Source organism: Grampus griseus (genome assembly GCF_964374135.1).
Source record: "Grampus griseus genome assembly, chromosome: 13".
Lineage (NCBI taxonomy): Eukaryota > Metazoa > Chordata > Mammalia > Artiodactyla > Delphinidae > Grampus > Grampus griseus.
This window is the reverse complement of record NC_139007.1, coordinates 71,803,847-71,821,227: the sequence shown is the minus strand read 5'-3', so window position 1 is coordinate 71,821,227 and position 17,381 is coordinate 71,803,847. Positions and strand designations below refer to the sequence as shown.

Genomic DNA, 17,381 nt, shown 5'->3' with positions numbered 1-17,381 from the left:
AGCCCTCACGACGCAACGAAGATCCCACAGGCCACAACGAAAGATCTCATGTGCCGCAACTAAGACCTGACGCAGCCAAAAATAAGTAAAATAAATAAAAGCATAATAAATAAATCTTTAAGAAAAAAACAAAAAAAAGGAAGGAAATTCTGACACATGCTGCTACATGGGAAAACCTTGAGGAAACTATACTAAGTGAAATAAGCCTGTCCCAAAAGAACAAATACTATATAATTCCACTAACGTGAGATGGTTAAGACAGGCCAAATCCATAAAGACAGAAAGGAGAATGGTTGCCAGGAGCTCGGGGGAGCAGGGAGTGGGGAGCTATTGTTTAGCAGGACTCAGGTTTCAGTTTTGCAGGATGAAGAGTTCTGTCGATGGGTGGTGATGAGAGCACAGTGAGAATATATTTAAAACCACTGAAATGTACACTTAAAAATGGTTAGGATGGCAATTTTTTTTTTTTTTTTTTTTTTTTTTTTGCGGTACACGGGCCTCTCACTGTTGTGGCCCCTCCCGTTGCGGAGCACAGGCTCCGGATGCGCAGGCTCAGCGGCCATGGCTCACGGGCCCAGCCACTCCGCGGCATGTGGGATCTTCCCGGACCGGGGCACGAACCCGTGTCCCCTGCATCGGCAGGCGGACTCTCAACCACTGCGCCACCAGGGAAGCCCAGTATGGCAAATTTTATGTTATGCGTATTTTACTAGAGTCTTTAAAGAAATAATTTTTTGAACTGAACAAAAAAAAGCTAAATCAAACTAAAACAAGTTCAACCCTCCTTACTGACCCTCTTGCAATGAACAACGCCTTCCTAGACCTGAGAAGGGCCTGCCACCCCCCGCCCTCAGATTCTCCCTGCTCCTCTTTGCCTTCCGGCCAATTCCCTAGGGCCAGATCCTTCCTGGACTACCTGGATTCCTATTCCAACCTCTTGGCACTCAAGCTCCACAGGTCACCCGTAAGTTGTCCTAGAAGAAGACGTACATATGTTGGCTGTCTCTCTGCTAGGTGCTGATGGACAAGACAGCATTCTCTCTAAGCTTGAGCACTGAATTTAGAAATCTGTATACAAACAGTAACACACATAACAACAAACTAAAATAACACATACCAATTGCATTTATTTATAACTTCTTTTTCAACTCTTGCAGTTCAGAAACAGATTTCACTCCCATCAGTGAGGGCTGCACTGGAGCTCCTAACGATGTCCTTCAGAGGTATTCTTTGAGGTGCATATGGTGAGAATTCCAACCAAAAGAAACAGGCAAACAAACACAAGCATTGCTGAACAAATTCTTATCTGACTAAAATGCTGGCTTGTGTTCAAAGTTTGCTTTTCCTTAGGTCAGACCAGGTGACTGGCACCCAGTAATGAGAAACATGCCCATCTGGCCTGTTCTACAGCCCTGCCCCTGCTTCATTCCCATCCTCAAGTCAGTGTGACATGGGCGTAAACACACCTCCACCTGGAGCAAACGGCTCTAGATTCTCCATTGCTTTGGCGGCCACCGCCCAGCGCAAGATGGGTTGGGTTCCAAGGATTATCTTGTCAGTTTCTCTTTTGAGGGTTCTTTTTTTTTTGAGGTAACAAAACTGAGCTTTAATCTTAGCAAAACTGGACACATCCCAAGGTCAGGCCACCCAGTCCAGTTTTTCTCAGGATGTGCTGGGATACAGATGCAGAGCGTACTCGCCAGGGTAACAAGTTTCTATGGGAAAATGGAGTCCAAGATGAATTCACCCCCAGGGGAGTGAGGGAGGGTGCACAGCCTCAAGGTGTCACTGGTGGCCATTTTCACCTGGGCAGTGAAGGTCCAGGGGTGACGATGGGCTGCAGGTGGATGGCGGACCAGGTGGTGAGAGGAAGGGATAAAGGCAGGAGCAGGTGAGTGAGGAGGGGGTGGGAACGCTGAGGAGCAGATGCGGAGGAAAGGTAGCGGGTGGGCGCGAGAGTTCCTTGGCATCTTGCACTCTCAGCCCTGCTACAAACCAGCCCTGAAGTAGAACAGCGGGGGGGGGGGGGGGGTGGGAATTGGGGCCGAATCTCCTGTTCTCCTCGTGCCCCCGAACCAAGTACTACCAACGTAGGGGTGGGGGCATGAAGAGGTGCGGGCAGAAGGGGCATCTTCTCTGGTCTTCTTCGTCCCTGCTTGTCCCTCTCTAGGGACAAGATGTTTTCTACAACCGTGGTCATCATTATCTGCTGATGTTCTCTCTCTCTCTCCCTCCCCCACCCCACTCTCACACACACACACATGCACACACACACGTAAACACTCACCCACACATGACCCCAGGGTGATCTCAGGCAGGAGGTGAGGACTACAATGCCAGGGCCAAAGGGACAGGCAGGCCTATGAGAGGGGCCTCCCCGTGCCCCATTTTCAGGGTATGCAGCACCAAGAGGAAAAGAGGGGGAGGAGAGACAAGAAGCAGGAGGAGTGACCCCGCATTTGAGCATCTGCTCATTGGCAGGAAGGCCTGTAAACTAGGGGCTTTTGGTCCAGCTATGCTATGGACAGAATCAACCGTCTGCTCCAAGTCTATGAAGAGCTAGTGTTGGTTCATTCCTGGGTCCTCACCCAAGCTTCCAACACTTGCCTTATTACTGGTTCCCTGTCCACTATTCTGCAGTTCCATGTGACCATACAACAGGCTCTCACTCGCGGAGGGAGGGAGGGAGGGAGGAAGGGCAAGCTGCTGCCTTGGAGAGGTACGGACCTCACAAGCAATACACAGTGGGGGAGGTGAGGGTGCTAGGAAGTCAGTTTGGAAAAGATGCCGGTACCAAATGCACTTTTCTATTGTATCCAGTTTTTACAAAGATCATCCTCATTGGACCCTGGGTTTTCACATTTGGATATCCATTTTAGGACAGCAGCCTATCCCTTAGAACCATACTAAAATACAGGTTTACATAAGCAAATTTTAAAGCAGGAAAAGACTTTTTTTAATCATCAAATATACTTTCATTGGGAGCCTTTTCTCCTCTAATCAGAAGTTTGAACCTGTTAACATATTTTATGTTTTTATTAGTCAATGGATTCATTCTTGTAATAAAGGCACTTTTTCCCAGAATTATACTTTCCAAAATTTACTGCTTTAAAAACTTTCTTATTTATGCTTATTTTAAACACTAAGAGTAATAAGAAAGCCTCACTTTTTGAGGATAGAAATTCAAAGATGTTCAAAATGCCATTGTCATTGTCATTCATTTCACAGCTATTTATTGATCATCTAGTACATGCTGGGAACTCTTCTAGCCACAGAAATGCAGTAGTGAAGAATGTATTTATTATACATTCACTACAGAAAGGTGAAAGACAGAACACGAAGTACTGTGGGATTCTGAAGTAGACTGGTACAGACTGCACAACCTTGGGAATACACTAAAACCAGGGAACTGTACACTTAAAAGAGTGAGTTTTATGGTATGTGAATTACATCTCAAAAAAAAAATCATTTTACAAAGCCCTATGGGAGTGTTCTGAAGGGAGATAATATGTGCTTTCACATGTTAGGTATTCAATAAACGCTTTACAAAGAACACAATCAGTTGTGGTATTTAATTAAAAGAAGATTCCTACTTGAAAAAAATATATATATATAATCTTGGTTATTACTGTAGTCAGCATTATCATTCTAACTATAAGTGCCCTTATAAGTCCAGCCCTGTTAAATTCATCCAAACCTTAGCTGTTTCCTTGTGTTGATCCAGGTTATGGCACAGAATAAGCTGAGCAATTGTACAAGTTCTTGTCCAATTACTCAGAAACCAGCCTCGTGCTTGATTTGAGGTTGTAGAGTCCCGACCCTAGCGTGAGGCACCTGCTCCTCCAGACCAGTTCAGCTAAGCTTTCCAACCAAAAGCATCACCACCTTTACCTTTTCTATTGTCCTAATGCTTAACGCATCTCCAGGTGAACGGATGGATACTAGAATTTGCTGTAAGCAGATCTCTATGTATCACCCACTTATGAATATGACTAACAGAATCTTATCCTTGGATGTCTTGTTCTATTGCAACATGAACTTCCTGAAATGAGGCTTATATTTTCTGTGACTAAAAACTCCTCCATGACACCACCTACGTTACTGAGACACGCCAGAAAAGCACTAAATATTGTTTTTACTTGGCTGTTTTTACCAGTTCCCTGTATTCACGTTCAGGAAGAATAATACGTACCATCATTTAGCTGCCTCTAGAATAGTTATCACATAATACGCTAAAATTACAATATTTAGAACCCTGTAATATTCTGTTAAACTACATTTTCAAGAAAAGGATACAGGTAAAACAGCAAAATGTTTTATTTTACTTTATTTACTTTCTTTATTATTTTACCTTTCACGTTATTTTACCTTCTTTAATGGAATTGTTGAAACGTCTATTACCCCTTGTGTTCTGTAACAATGTAGGGAATATAATTTAACAGATACTTTTTAATTTACAAGGTTTTTGGCCCCTCTTCTAAATAGTCCAGACTGTCGAGATTCTTGAGTTCTGTTTACTTTTTAAATGTTCTGTGTCTCCATCTGTGAACATTTCCTACCACTATCAGATGACCGTCTCTAGCAATGAGTCAACCCTCTTTTAATTTACTGCTTCTAATCTGTCGTAGGTAAAACATCACGTACGTTCATTTGTGAGTGTCACGTACGTTCATTTGTGAGTGTGTATTTGTGTGTATGTAAAGAGAGAAAAAAGAGATGAAGAAGTAAAGAATGAACAAATAGAAAATTGGAAATTCCAGGAAGCTACTTAAAACCCAACTGTTTAGAATTGTTATCCTTGGTAAGTATTAGGAGACTTTAAACTTCTACTTTAAGGAATTTTTGTGAGGTTTTCTTTAAAAAAAAATTTATAATGAGTGTATTATTGTAATTTGTATAATAAAAATTACTTTATATTATATTATTGTTTATAATATCACACATTTAAATTATATTACCCAAACACTTAAAGTAATCTGTAAATCAAGATTTACTCCCTGGGGAGGAGTGGGGGAGGAGGAGGTGGGGGGGGTGAGGAGGCGGGGAGGAGAAGGAGGCAGGGAGGGGGGAGGAGAGGAGGGGGGGAGAGGGGGAAGAGGGGGGGAGGGCTGCTTTGGGAGGAATCTCCTGAGAATAAAAATGCAAGGTTAGTGGGTGGCCTGGGGGGGTGGGGTTCAGAGATTTTGCTCTGACCTCCTGGTTTCAAATTCCATCTCTGATACCTACCAGCTATTAGATTTTTAATAAGTCCTACTTACTTAGTATTCCTATTATAAATAATACTTTATTCACTGAGCCCTAGCATGTACCCAGGAACTCTTCCTGGTGCTTTACAAACATTATCTTATTTAACCTTTACAACATCTGATGAAGCAGCCCTGTCATCCCCATCTGGCAGTGCCCAAACCGAGGTTCCAGGCAGGTCCCAAGCAGTAAATGTCCAGACAGGTGGGCGACGCAGCTTCCCTACCAAGTTATTTGATCTCTCTTTGGGAGCATTATTTTCTGCCTCTGCCCAACTGAAATCATAAGATTACTAATACCCATCTCATATGGATATTAAAACTAAATAAGGTAGTACATGTGGATGTCTCATAAACTCCAATGTACTTTTTACTTTTATTTTTTAATTTTATTTTACTATTTTTAAATTTTATTTATTTAATTAATTTATTTTTGGCTACATTGGGTTTTCATTGCTGTGCACGGGCTTTCTGTAGTTGCAGCGAGTGGGGGCTACTCTTTGTTGCGGTGCGCGGGCTTCTCATTGTGGTGGCTTCTCTTGTTGCAGGGCACGGGCTCTAGACGCGTGGGCTTCAGTAGTTGTGGCACATGGGCTCAGTAGTTGTGGCTCGTGGGTTCTAGAACGCAGGCACAGTAGTTGTGGTGCACAGGCTTAGTTGCTCCGTGGCATGTGGGATCTTCCCGGACCAGGGCTCGAACCCGTGTCCCCTGCACTGGCAGGTGGATTATTAACCACTGTGCCACCAGGGAAGCCCCCAATGTACTTTTAAAATGTCATTATTACAATAATTATCAGCATCGTTGTTATGGCCTCCTCACACTTTACCCTTCCTTTCTAGTTACTGGCAGTATTTTAGGTACTGAGTTTTACGTATGTTAGGCTATACTGGTGATCAACGATACAAAATAGCTTCATTGATAATTATCAGAAAATCACCAGCATTTAAAAGATTCATTAGAAACACTAAATGGTGAGTTTTTACTTAAGCTAAAATTCTCCTTTAGAAAGAAAGTTTTAATCTTCATGAGTCAAGTAACTGACTCCAATGAAGAATTCAGATAAAATATCAAAACAGATTCCAAAAGATGAAAGAGATCAAAGGAGTATCTTGGAGAAGTGAAACCCACACCCCAAGGAGAAAGGATATCCACACACAAACAAAAATACCCTTTGAAATCACAGCTGGAAATCTGTCTTCCTCTTGGCATCTTTGTTAAGAAGCCATGTCTCTGTTATCGCACACATTAAAAAATAACATACACTCCCACAAACACATCCAGATGTTCACGAATATTCATGATGTGCTTCCAATCTGGTTTGGACATGCCCTTGATTTATTTTTGATTAAGTTCCATCAGCTTCTGCTGGGGTCCATGAGATGGATGACATTGCTGTAGCACAAATTTTGAACATCTTCATATTCTAAATAATTGCAGAAGGTCTCTCAAACTATCCCTTAGAAATAAATGATTTATGCACAAACCTCAGAATAACCAAAGACAGAGAAATTGGTTTACTCCTGAACCCAAATTCTAAGACCACTTCTACAGTTGATCAATTAAGCCTCCACTTCTAAAACAAAGGTTGACATGGGGGATGGGGGGGAGGGCAAAAAACTAGAATCTGATGTCCTTTTTCAAGTAATACAGTGAGACTTGAAAGGAAAGGCAACAGACATGCTCTGAAGTTACTAAGATGTATTTTCCAGTCACCAAGTTACTCTGTGTCCTTCCAAACACCAAATGGTTGAAAAGCCAGAAAGACCAACTGAACCAACTGCATAGAACAAAGTAGCTCAACATTTTACCATCTTGCTTTCTTCCATTTGAAATAAAATTCTCGAAACTTCCAAATGGAAAAAAAAAAAAAAAGGCAGCTCCAAATCAAAAACTACTGCTGAAACCGGTGTAATAATCTTCTCAAAACAGGTGGCCAGAGAAAGGTCCAGTCAATATACTTGGTGTTCCGGAGCCCAGTTCTTTCTGTCCTTAGTCATTTCAGTTGGTTCACAGGAGCTGTGGTGAGAGATCCCCCTAATATATGGACCTAGTCTAGGGCATTCCCTGGCGGTCCAGTGGTTAGGGCTTGGCACTCTCACTTCCAGGGCCCAGGTTCAGTCCCAGGTTGGAGAACTAAGATCCCGCAGTGGCTAAAAACAAATAAAATAAAATAAAATACGGACCTAGTCTACAGCCATACCACCCTGATCACGCCCCATCTTATCTGATAAAATGTGGACCTATAAGGTCAGAAGGCCAACGTGAGGTGTGTGTTCTGACACCAGAGAAGGCTCAACACTCTGCTCCAGGTGACCTCCTGTCCGGGGCCTGCTCACATCTGCGTAATCCCATTCCAGACCCAACCCTTGCCATTGCAACCAAGCTGGGCCTTGGAGGACAGGAGGATCAACCACTTGGCCTGGGCCACTCAGCCTCCGCCGAGGATCTCAAACTTAGACCTTTGACAATAACAAAAAACACTGTAGGTACAGCTACAGAAACCCATTCTTAGGGCCTGAAAATAAGGAAACATTCATCACACTCCTTTACCTTTTGTCTCAAGACCATACTGCCTCTAGTGTGCCACAAATTAGCATGTTTAAGTAGCCTATAATTAGCTTGTGATTAGCATAAATAAATTACACTGTAATCTTCCACGTTAAAAGTGTTTAATTGTTAAATGTAGACATTGAGATCACACTATACTTTTGGTAACCTGGTTTTAATATTCCAGGGCTCCAAAATGCGCCTGGCCTGGGCCTCACTTAACTTTGAAAGGTCCCGATTCCAAAAACAGGGACACCCCTTTCCCCTCCAAGCCCAGATTCTGCCATCAAAAAGTGGCCTCTTTAATTTCTTGGCTTTTTTCCCCAATTATTGTCAATTTGATTAACATCTAGGAATGCTCTCTGTTGTATGTAAATGAAAACAGCTACAAAGCTCAGACTTTTTTCCCTTTCTGGCAAGCATTTATACTTTGAGCAGAATGCCATTTTGGTGTTTAGTCCCCCGGGCACATTGTGTTTATAAATGCAAACAAACAAAAATCAGTCATTTCTGAATGCTCAGGGGCAAAACCAGAAAAAGAAGCTGATGTTGTTGATTCCTATTCGAAAAGTCTGATGAAGACGGCTCAACTATTCTATCACACATAGCACATCTCATCCGTCCGTCTCCATAATGGTAGGAGCCGTCTACAAAGGTCTCTAAGTTTAAGAGGATGGAAGCATACCTAAATTGATCCTAAGTATAATAAAAATCTTCTTAATTATGAGAGGTACGGGATGCCAAGATCAAATCTGGCAGCCCAGAGACCTATTCATATTTATGTCCATGTTAACGTGGTGCAACGAACAAAACAATGCTAAGTTGGGACTGGGCATTTGACTACAAATGGGACTTTGTCTGAGGAGCCCAAGCAGAGAACTGTATTACCATCCGGCTTAAGACATAAAGCCTCAGTGTATTTTGACATCAAGTGTGTAAATCCCACAGCAGAATGTGGTTCAGACTCAACTGTCTAAGGCCCATGTTTCTGACTGCAATCTGCAAATCAACAGTAGCCCAAAGCTAGCAAATAATGTCCATTAAGACAAAACGAAACAAAACAAAAGCAAATGCCCTGGTGCAACAGTTGGGCTTTAGCATTTAGCAGTTGAATATTCAAAGTCAGGACAATTTGCAACACAGCTCACATATTTATCCTGGGGGTGAGAATAAGAATTCAGGTAGCCTCCTGGGGCAGCCAGTGTTCCCTAAGCACTGAGGTGGAGGCAACCCTTATCTTTTCTTGAATATCTTTTCTTGAATATTCAGGTAGCTCAAAGGTACAGGAAACCTGTTTTCCAAAGGCTTTGCAGTCTCTAGCAAATAACAAAAGAAGAGCAGTCAAGAAAACAAAACAGAACTCCCCACGGAGACTGGACTGTCTGCATGACTGGGGAAAGCCACAAGGTCACCCTGGCCCAGCCGGTCAACTATTGCGAAATGGTAATTATTTTTGTTTTGTCTTGTGAATGGTGATGAATCAGAGCAACGTTCTATCTTTTTATATCATTAATGATCCAAGGGCCTGTGAAAGGACAGCATGTATCTTTTCTCTGCACACCTGTTTATGCCTTAGGTTCCAGCCCTAGTAAACTTCTCTCAGTGGCCCATAAAAGCCACATTTTCTCTCATTTTTGACCTTTTCACTAACTGTGACCTCTGCTTTAAATTACTCTGTACTGTCCACACCTCGCTCCCCAACCAGATTAATCTTCTGTGTTTCCTTACAGTTGAGCTTGGATATCACCTCCTCCAGGAAGCCTTCTTTGATTTTCCTAAACTGGGTCAGGGGCTCTCTTGTGTACTCCTGCAGGGCATTTTAATAGTCTGATTAGGGAATTCCCTGCCAGTCCAGTGGTTAGGAGTTGGCACTTTCACTGCTGTGGGCTGGGGTTTGATCCCTGATCAGGGAACTAAGATTTCACAAGCTGCACAGTGTGGCCAAAAAAAAAAAAAAAAAGTCTGCTTACTTGTCTAAAGCCCCCACTAAACTGTGACATCTTTGTGGATGGGGAACACATCTTTACCTGTATTTCTGGAATGACAACATCTCAGATGCTTGACGCTCATTTAATAGTTTTAAATAATTACATACACAAATGAATTCAACAAATACTTACTGAGCACCTATTATGTGCCATGCACTGTTCTCCATGCTGGAATACAGAAAGGACCAAAACAGACTGACAAAAATGCCTGTCCTCAAACTAGGATTTCCTGGGAAGGGATATGAGGGAACTTTGTGGGGTGTCCTGCATCATGCTGGGGTGTGGATAACATGCCTATATCCACTTGACAAAACTGGATAGCTAAGATGCAAGCATTTCAATATGTAAATTTTACCTCACAAAGAACTTTAAAAAAATAATAATTAAGCAGGCGTGAAGGGGCTTCCCTGGTGGTGCAGTGGTTAAGAATCCGCCTGCCAATGCACCCCTGCATTGGTTCGAGCCCTGGTCCAGGAAGGTCCCACGTGCCGCGGAGCAACTAAGCCCATGTGCCACAACTACTGAGCCTGCGCTCTAGAACCCAAGAGCCACAACTACTGAGCCTGTGCTCTAGAGCCCGTGTTCCGCAATAAGAGAAGCCACCACAGTGAGAAGCCCGCGCACAGCAACGAATACCCAGTGCAGCCAGAAATAAATAAATAAAAATAAATAAATAAAAAAGCAGGCGTGAAGAGTAAAGATGAAGTGAGAATGGCAGGATGCTGGTAACTGTTGAAGCTGGGTAAGAGGCACAGGAAGTTTGTTATAGTATGCTGTTTATATATGTTTGATATTTCCCAAAATAAAAGCTAAAAGAAACCTCTGCACTCAGGTGAGTAAATATTAATGAAGTACAAATAACAGATACTCCTGCATCATGACAGGAGCTTTTGAACCAGGAATAGAAAGGAAGGAAGAGAAATGAACAGTTATAGGTCACTTACAATGAGGGACCAGGCATACTTATAGCAGTTTTCTCATTTAATCCTTGTAACAACTTTATATTTTTACCCCATTTTATAGATGGGGGAACTGAAGCTTAGAAAGGTTACACAACTTGCCAGTTACGTACAACAGCCAGAATTTGAACCCAAGTCTTCCTGACTCCCCCAGTCTCCTTCCATCATGTTTCTCACACCCTTTTGCCACTGCGACAATCGCCGAGGCCAGGACTCCAGCTTGGACGTGGGGTGGGAGTGGTAGGGTCTGAAGAAGCCCCAAGAATCACCCCTAGTCACACCAGACACCACTCTTACTGCCTCCTGTCTTTGTCCAGAATTATACCTCAAAAGATTAAATTACGAAAATTGCTAGGAACAATAATTATGCCCCAGAATCATTCCTACACCCTCGGCAATGGTTCTGATATCACAATTCTCTGTGATAATATGTAACAGTCTCAGTCCTCGAAGACCTGGGTGAGTCCTGCCTGGGCTCCTGGCTCTTGAGGCCCACACAGGTGTGTTAACAGTTTGGCACAAACTGTAAGTCACCTGTAAGTGGCACAGAGATCCTGTAAGTGGTGACTTCTCTGTCAAGACTGTGATACACCAACCACTGTACAAACTTGTTTCTGCCGACATCCAAGCAGACTCAGCCGCAAAGATGCCGAGGAAGCGGACATGGCCGGTAATAAGAGGCTGCCTTGCGTGTGTCCCTCTCCTGGCCACGGTGTCACTCTGACAGATGTCAGACTTAGCATCACTAGACATGGGCCCATTATGGACTTGGAAAGCTGCTGTCATTTCCAAGCGCAGCTTCTCACAGCCAAAAAAACACACAGTGCTCAGGGATGTGCCCAAATGTATGGAAATTTGGGCAACTTCCCTGCTGTTCCCAACCACTAATGTCCTAATCCCCAGCAGAGGCAAGGGCTGTGGTCCAAACACACGGTTCCTTTAGGGCCCACTTGGTGCTAAATAGAAACTCTCATGACAGTTATAAATCTCAATCATAATCCATGCTTATGCTGTTGAATTTTCACCCATCTGTACTCTCTCTGTTACCTTCATCTAAACTAACTGGCCCCCAAAACACTTCATCAAGTAAGGGCTTTATTCCAGTCAGGGGCCAGGTGATTAGGTCCTAGAGAAGTTTGATATCCAGTCCCAAATCAAAACCTTTTATTTTTCAGGGTTAAGTCAAGCATCTCTGTGGGCAGGGTGACTTTTTGGCTTGTCTGTTCTCCAGTTGACATGTAATTAGCTCTTAAGGACACTGCATTTTTGGACTTTTTAAAGCCAAACATCAATATCCAAATATCTATTCTGTCTATAGAACATTTCCTCAATCTCCCAAATTCACCCATAGGATGTGAAATGAAACAAACCCATAAAACCAATTTAAACCATCACCCCAAACTCTCTGCCCTCAAAGCTGTCTCTAATGACTTTTTCTACAGCAGATACAACAAACTTAATGCTATTGTTTTCCCTATAAATTGTTTTATGTTCCTAACATGTTACTATTTCCTCTTAGTGCTTTCGGTGGATTATTTCCTCTCCAAGTCATCTCATTTCTGCTTTTTTTTTTTTCCTTTCTGCTTTTTTTTTTTTTTTTCTTTTTTCATTTTTGGCTGAGCTGCACCACATGCAGGATCTTAGTTCCCTGGCCAGGGATCAAACCCATGCCCCCTGCAGGGGAAGCACAGAGTCCTAACCACTGAACCGCCAGGGAAGTCCCTCACTTCTGCTTTTGACAGGGCTGCCCACTAGCACAGAAAACAAGTATTAAGCTGCAGGTCCTCAGACCCCAAGCTGCCCCAAAAGCCTAGCATGCAAGAAGTTTGCCTACTTGTCTGAAGGCAGAATTCACAATCTAGAAATACAGGTAAATTCTGATGCAATAAAAAGTGGCGTTACGAAAAAAAAAAAAAGTAGCATTACGGACTGAAAGTTGCAGCTTTTCAAGAAAATAAGTTCCCATCAGGACTCAATCTGTGATGAGCTAACCACCGTGAGAGGGAACTTTCCCTAAGTCGCCAGTGTTGCAAGCATGGCCTCAATGATGACCTTAAACAACCTCTAACTTCTGGACTCCTGAGCCGTGTGAAGGACCAAGACCATCTAACTTGGTCTTCAATACTTGCCTGGAATCTCATAGAAAGGGAACTGAATACGCTGACTTGGGATCTTACTTGTCTCACTAACTACACTTTAAAGGATGAAGAGAGTTTCCAGCTAGCTCCCATCAATTGTATCCACCACCACATTCCTGCACCTTTGATGAGAAGTAATTTAGCTCATGCAGTGTTTTCTCCCCACACTGTCTTTTGCCAAAGCTCTGGAACAGAGCACACCAAATTAGGCCTCTCTGTCTAAATGGGAAGAAGTTATTTATTCCACTTCCAGGCAGGCTTCCTTTTCTACCAAGAAGCTGCTTTCCAACGTACCCAAACACTGTGGAATGACTATGGTAACCTCAACTCTTAACCAGCTAGAATGTGGGGAAGAGCAGTTGAGCATCGTATCAAGGATCACCTGTCAATTCACAGCCATCATTTCCTCGCATGGTGAAATGTCCAAGGAAGCCACAGAGTATCCTATTATTCAAGGTCGAAATTGCAACATTCAAGAACTCAGTGCAATAATGAAGTTGTTGTTTGGCTGCAACCTTGCCAAAAAAAAAAAGGCACTAACTGTGCCCCCACAGGAGAGCCTAATTAATTTTAACAGTCTTTTGCCACATGAGAATACTTTCTTAAAAGAAAGGAATAATGCCCCTCCCCACCCCCCCTCACACATGCCAGGGGACAAAGTTACAGGAAAGAAGCCCTTGGCAACAATGACGCCCATGTGCCTGCCTGGGCCAGGGCGTCAGGCTCCTGGAGTGATGGCTTTCTGCCCCCAACGGATGCTTCTCAGCCTTAATCGATTCCATTATACTAACTCCTACCCATGTTGAACACTAAATCAGTGAACAAAAAGGAAAAAGGATCAATAGTTTTTTGACAGTTATGACATAAGAAATCTTCACGTGGACTGAGTTAAGGAAAGAAATGAAACTGCATAAGAGCACCAGCATCTTACTTAGAGTGGAAGTGAATGATGTCTACTTATGGAATATATAGCAGCGGTGCCTAAACCATTTGGTGGGTCCCTTATCCAATAGGTTTTTTCAAACATAAAAGGAATTTTTTTAAAATTTTTTTTGAGGAATCTTCATACTGTTTTTTTTTTTAATTAATTTATTTATTTTATATATATTTTTGCTGTGTTGGGTCTTCGTTTCTGTACGAGGGCTTTCTCTAGTTGCGGCGAGTGGGGGCCACCCTTCATCGCGGTGCGTGGGCCTCTCACTATCGCGGCCTCTCTCTTGTTGCGGAGCACAGGCTCCAGACGCGCAGGCTCAGTAGTTGTGGCGCACGGGCTTAGTTGCTCCGCGGCACGTGGGATCTTCCTGGACCAGGGCTTGAACCTGTGTCCCCTGCATTAGCTGGCGGATTCTCAACAACTGTGCCACCAGGGAAGCCCCAAAAGGAATTATTAATAAAAGAATTATCTGTTCCGAGTTACTAATTTTTTCATCTCTACTCGAAGTAGATTTATGGAAAATCACAAAATAAATAAGGATTCAATTGAATCAGTAGTTTTCAAACATTTTTTTAAAGGCAGAGGTACTGTTACTCAGAAAAGATCCACGTAGTCCCCTAATACATAAAAGATGCTTAAAAAGGAGCTGGTCCAGGGCTTCCCTGGTGGTGCTGTGGTTGAGAGTCCACATGCCGATGCAGGGGACACGGGTTCGTGCCCCGGTCCGGGAAGATCCCACATGCCGCGGAGCGGCCGGGCCCGTGAGCCATGGCTGCTGAGCCTGCGCTCCGCAACGGGAGAGGCCACAACAGTGAGAGGCCCGCATACAGCAAAAAAAAAAAAAAAAAAAGGAGCTGGTCCAGATAAGGAAACACGGAGTGTTGAGCCTTTTCTTCTGCCTCTCATTCCTAAAATGGTCTTAAGGTCACCACAATGAAACAGAACAACTTGAGAAGCACTGAACCAAAATGAACCCAAGACCTATATAGCAAATTTAAATTAATAAATGCAGAAGTTTTGGTAAGATACTTTCTAGTAAATGTACAACATGGAAATACCAGCACACATATAGACTATATAGACCTAAACTCTGTATTTACTGTTTATCACATGGAACTTCAAATGTTCCACTAATCATACACATAGAAGTCTTTATAAAACAGCCAAATGAATTTCAATGCACCCGAGAGAAGAGTTGTGTCTTCCTTGGTTATCTTGGTAAAATCATGAAAAATGGTGATTTCAAAGAGGTCTTAGCAACATGGAATAACTATAATAAAATGTTAAGTAAAAAAGCAAGAATTACATTGCTGATGTAAAAATGCCCAGAAAAACACGGAACGGAGACTTGCTAAAACACCAATATGGTTATTGCTAGGTGAGAAATTAGGGTGGTTTCTTGTTCCTTTAAATTTTATTTTGTTGAAAACAAAAAGAAGAAAACAAAGAAGGAAGGAGACAAGGAAAGAACTAGCCGAGACCTCCTCCTTTGGGCTGAGAGTCATTAAAAATGTAGCGCATACCGGCCAACAGCAAAAACATCCTTTCCCCTTAAGCTAAAAAAAATTAAAATTCAAATGCAATCTTTTAATGAATACAAAAATTTGATCATTATTGCCCCAACTAATACTCATTCAGTCTGACAGCCACAGACCTGGGTTAATCCTTTGGGGATCTGAATTTTTTATCTCAAACTAGTGCAGCAGCCTGCAGAGTAATAACGCACGCACAACCGTGAGAGGGATGAAGGAGGGGATGCTGGACCAGAAGCAGCCCGGCTGGGCAGGAACACATTCCCAGTGCCCCACTCACCACATCCAGGTCCTGGGAAACCCGCCGTTTCCGCAGCTCCTCCATCCTCTCGCACACGTCGGAGAAACACGTATTGTAATAATCTGCATACTGTTGCGCCAGGTCATCGATGTTTCCCAGGGAGCCGTCCTGAGGGTGAGGAGGGCGGGGGACGAAACGGGAAGAGAACAAAGGCGATCAGTCCACCTGCAAACGCCCCACACCATCTAGTCTTCCTCTATGCAGCACTTATACTAATACCAGCTGGCATTTTTTCAGTGGTGGACGTGTGCCAGGCTAAATTTTACTTGCGACATCACCTAATGCTGAGGACAGCCCTGGGACACAGGACCTATTTTCCTCAGTGTGTATAGATGGACAAACATCTACACACTCAAAAAAGCTGAGTGACAGCCCAAGGATTGCACGGCTACCAAGCAAAGAAGCCGGGCCTCCAACTCAGGACTGTCTGATGCCAAAGCCACGGTTTTAACCCACATCCCTGCATGCCTTGCAGGGCCAAGAAACCCCTGGGAAAGCCACTGTGTCAGTGCAAGGCACCCTAAAGCCCAGTCGGTGGCTGTATCAGAACCTCTGCGGAAGCGTCTGAGAAACCCAGATGCCAGGACACCACTCCTGGGAATTCTGATGGGAAGCTGAGAATTCAGAAGCCAACAGGGGATGCTGCATCTGGGACACACCTGAACCATGCCTCCCATGAGACCCTCAGAAAAGTGGGGACTCTTATTCCCTACATCATTCAAGTACAGAAGCAAGAGAACAAATTCAGCTAAATAAATAAGGAAACATATCTGTCTCCACTGAGGGACGGGCCCGGAAGCTGCTCTGGAGCCCACACCCCCGAGTTCACATCCAGCTCTGCGGCCGCTTCTGGTTCGGCAGCCTTAAGCATGTTTCCTAATCTTTGGCAACGCTGGGATACCTCCCCGTGAGGAGTGATGAAGTAACGTGACACACTCAGAGCTTGGTCCTTCACGGTCCTCCCAGCACATAGTAAGTGCTCAATTTACTTAGCTATTACGTAATAGTCACTACAAATAATGTTTCAGATTGTAGTCTTCCTTTAGGGGGAACAGATTCCTAAATTCATGTTTGAACACATACACAGAGGATGACAGCAATGCTGTATACATTTGTAGGTTATGCCATTTTGTCTATTCATTCATTCATTCATTCCTTCAGAGAAGCAGCTCCCCTGCCCCTTTTCACCTCCCAACAAGGTCTTTCTTTGGTATGAATAAAAGACCCTACCAAGACAACCAAGGAAAATGATTTTACCAAGATAACCAAGGAAAACACAACTCTTAGACAACCGAAAAAGTGCACACACATTTTCCCTGTGACAGACCACTGGTCAGCCCTGTCTCATAGTTATGCCAGCACACCACCCTTGGTGCACATGTCTAAGACTGCAAAGCACACTTAGACGCAGACAGGCTTTGGGAATTAAAGAGATCTTCAGTGCTGGTGCTGAAATCTCTTCAGAATAGTCATCATGATCTCAAAGTTTGTTTCAAAGTTTGCAAACATCAAGTGTCAATCAAAACTGAAGATGAAACACCAATGAATGTTGAATTCTCATGCTTTAGATGTACTTCCTTTTTAGAGTTTTTGCTTCTCTGCTATTTATACCGTACTGTTTCATTTAAATTTCCTTCACGCTAACTTCCTTTGTGCTATTGAAATAAAATTACAGTATATACAACAACAAAAAAAGAGTTCTTCGAAAGCCTTTCTGCTGGGACTTCCCTGGTGGCAC

At 43.3% G+C, this 17,381-nt stretch overlaps 1 protein-coding gene across 2 annotated transcripts in view; it reads right to left on the bottom strand.

The window, feature by feature from the left end:
• SASH1 (SAM and SH3 domain containing 1) overlaps positions 1 to 17,381 on the bottom strand; it is a gene marked incomplete at its 5' end in the record, with an annotated part of 187,854 nt that overhangs the window by 132,431 nt on the left and 38,042 nt on the right. For both annotated transcript variants that reach the window (XM_082668750.1, XM_082668753.1), the window contains one exon: positions 15,623 to 15,751. In XM_082668750.1, the coding sequence (XP_082524876.1) occupies positions 15,623 to 15,751 (129 nt within the window). The remainder of the gene's footprint in view (positions 1 to 15,622; positions 15,752 to 17,381) is intronic.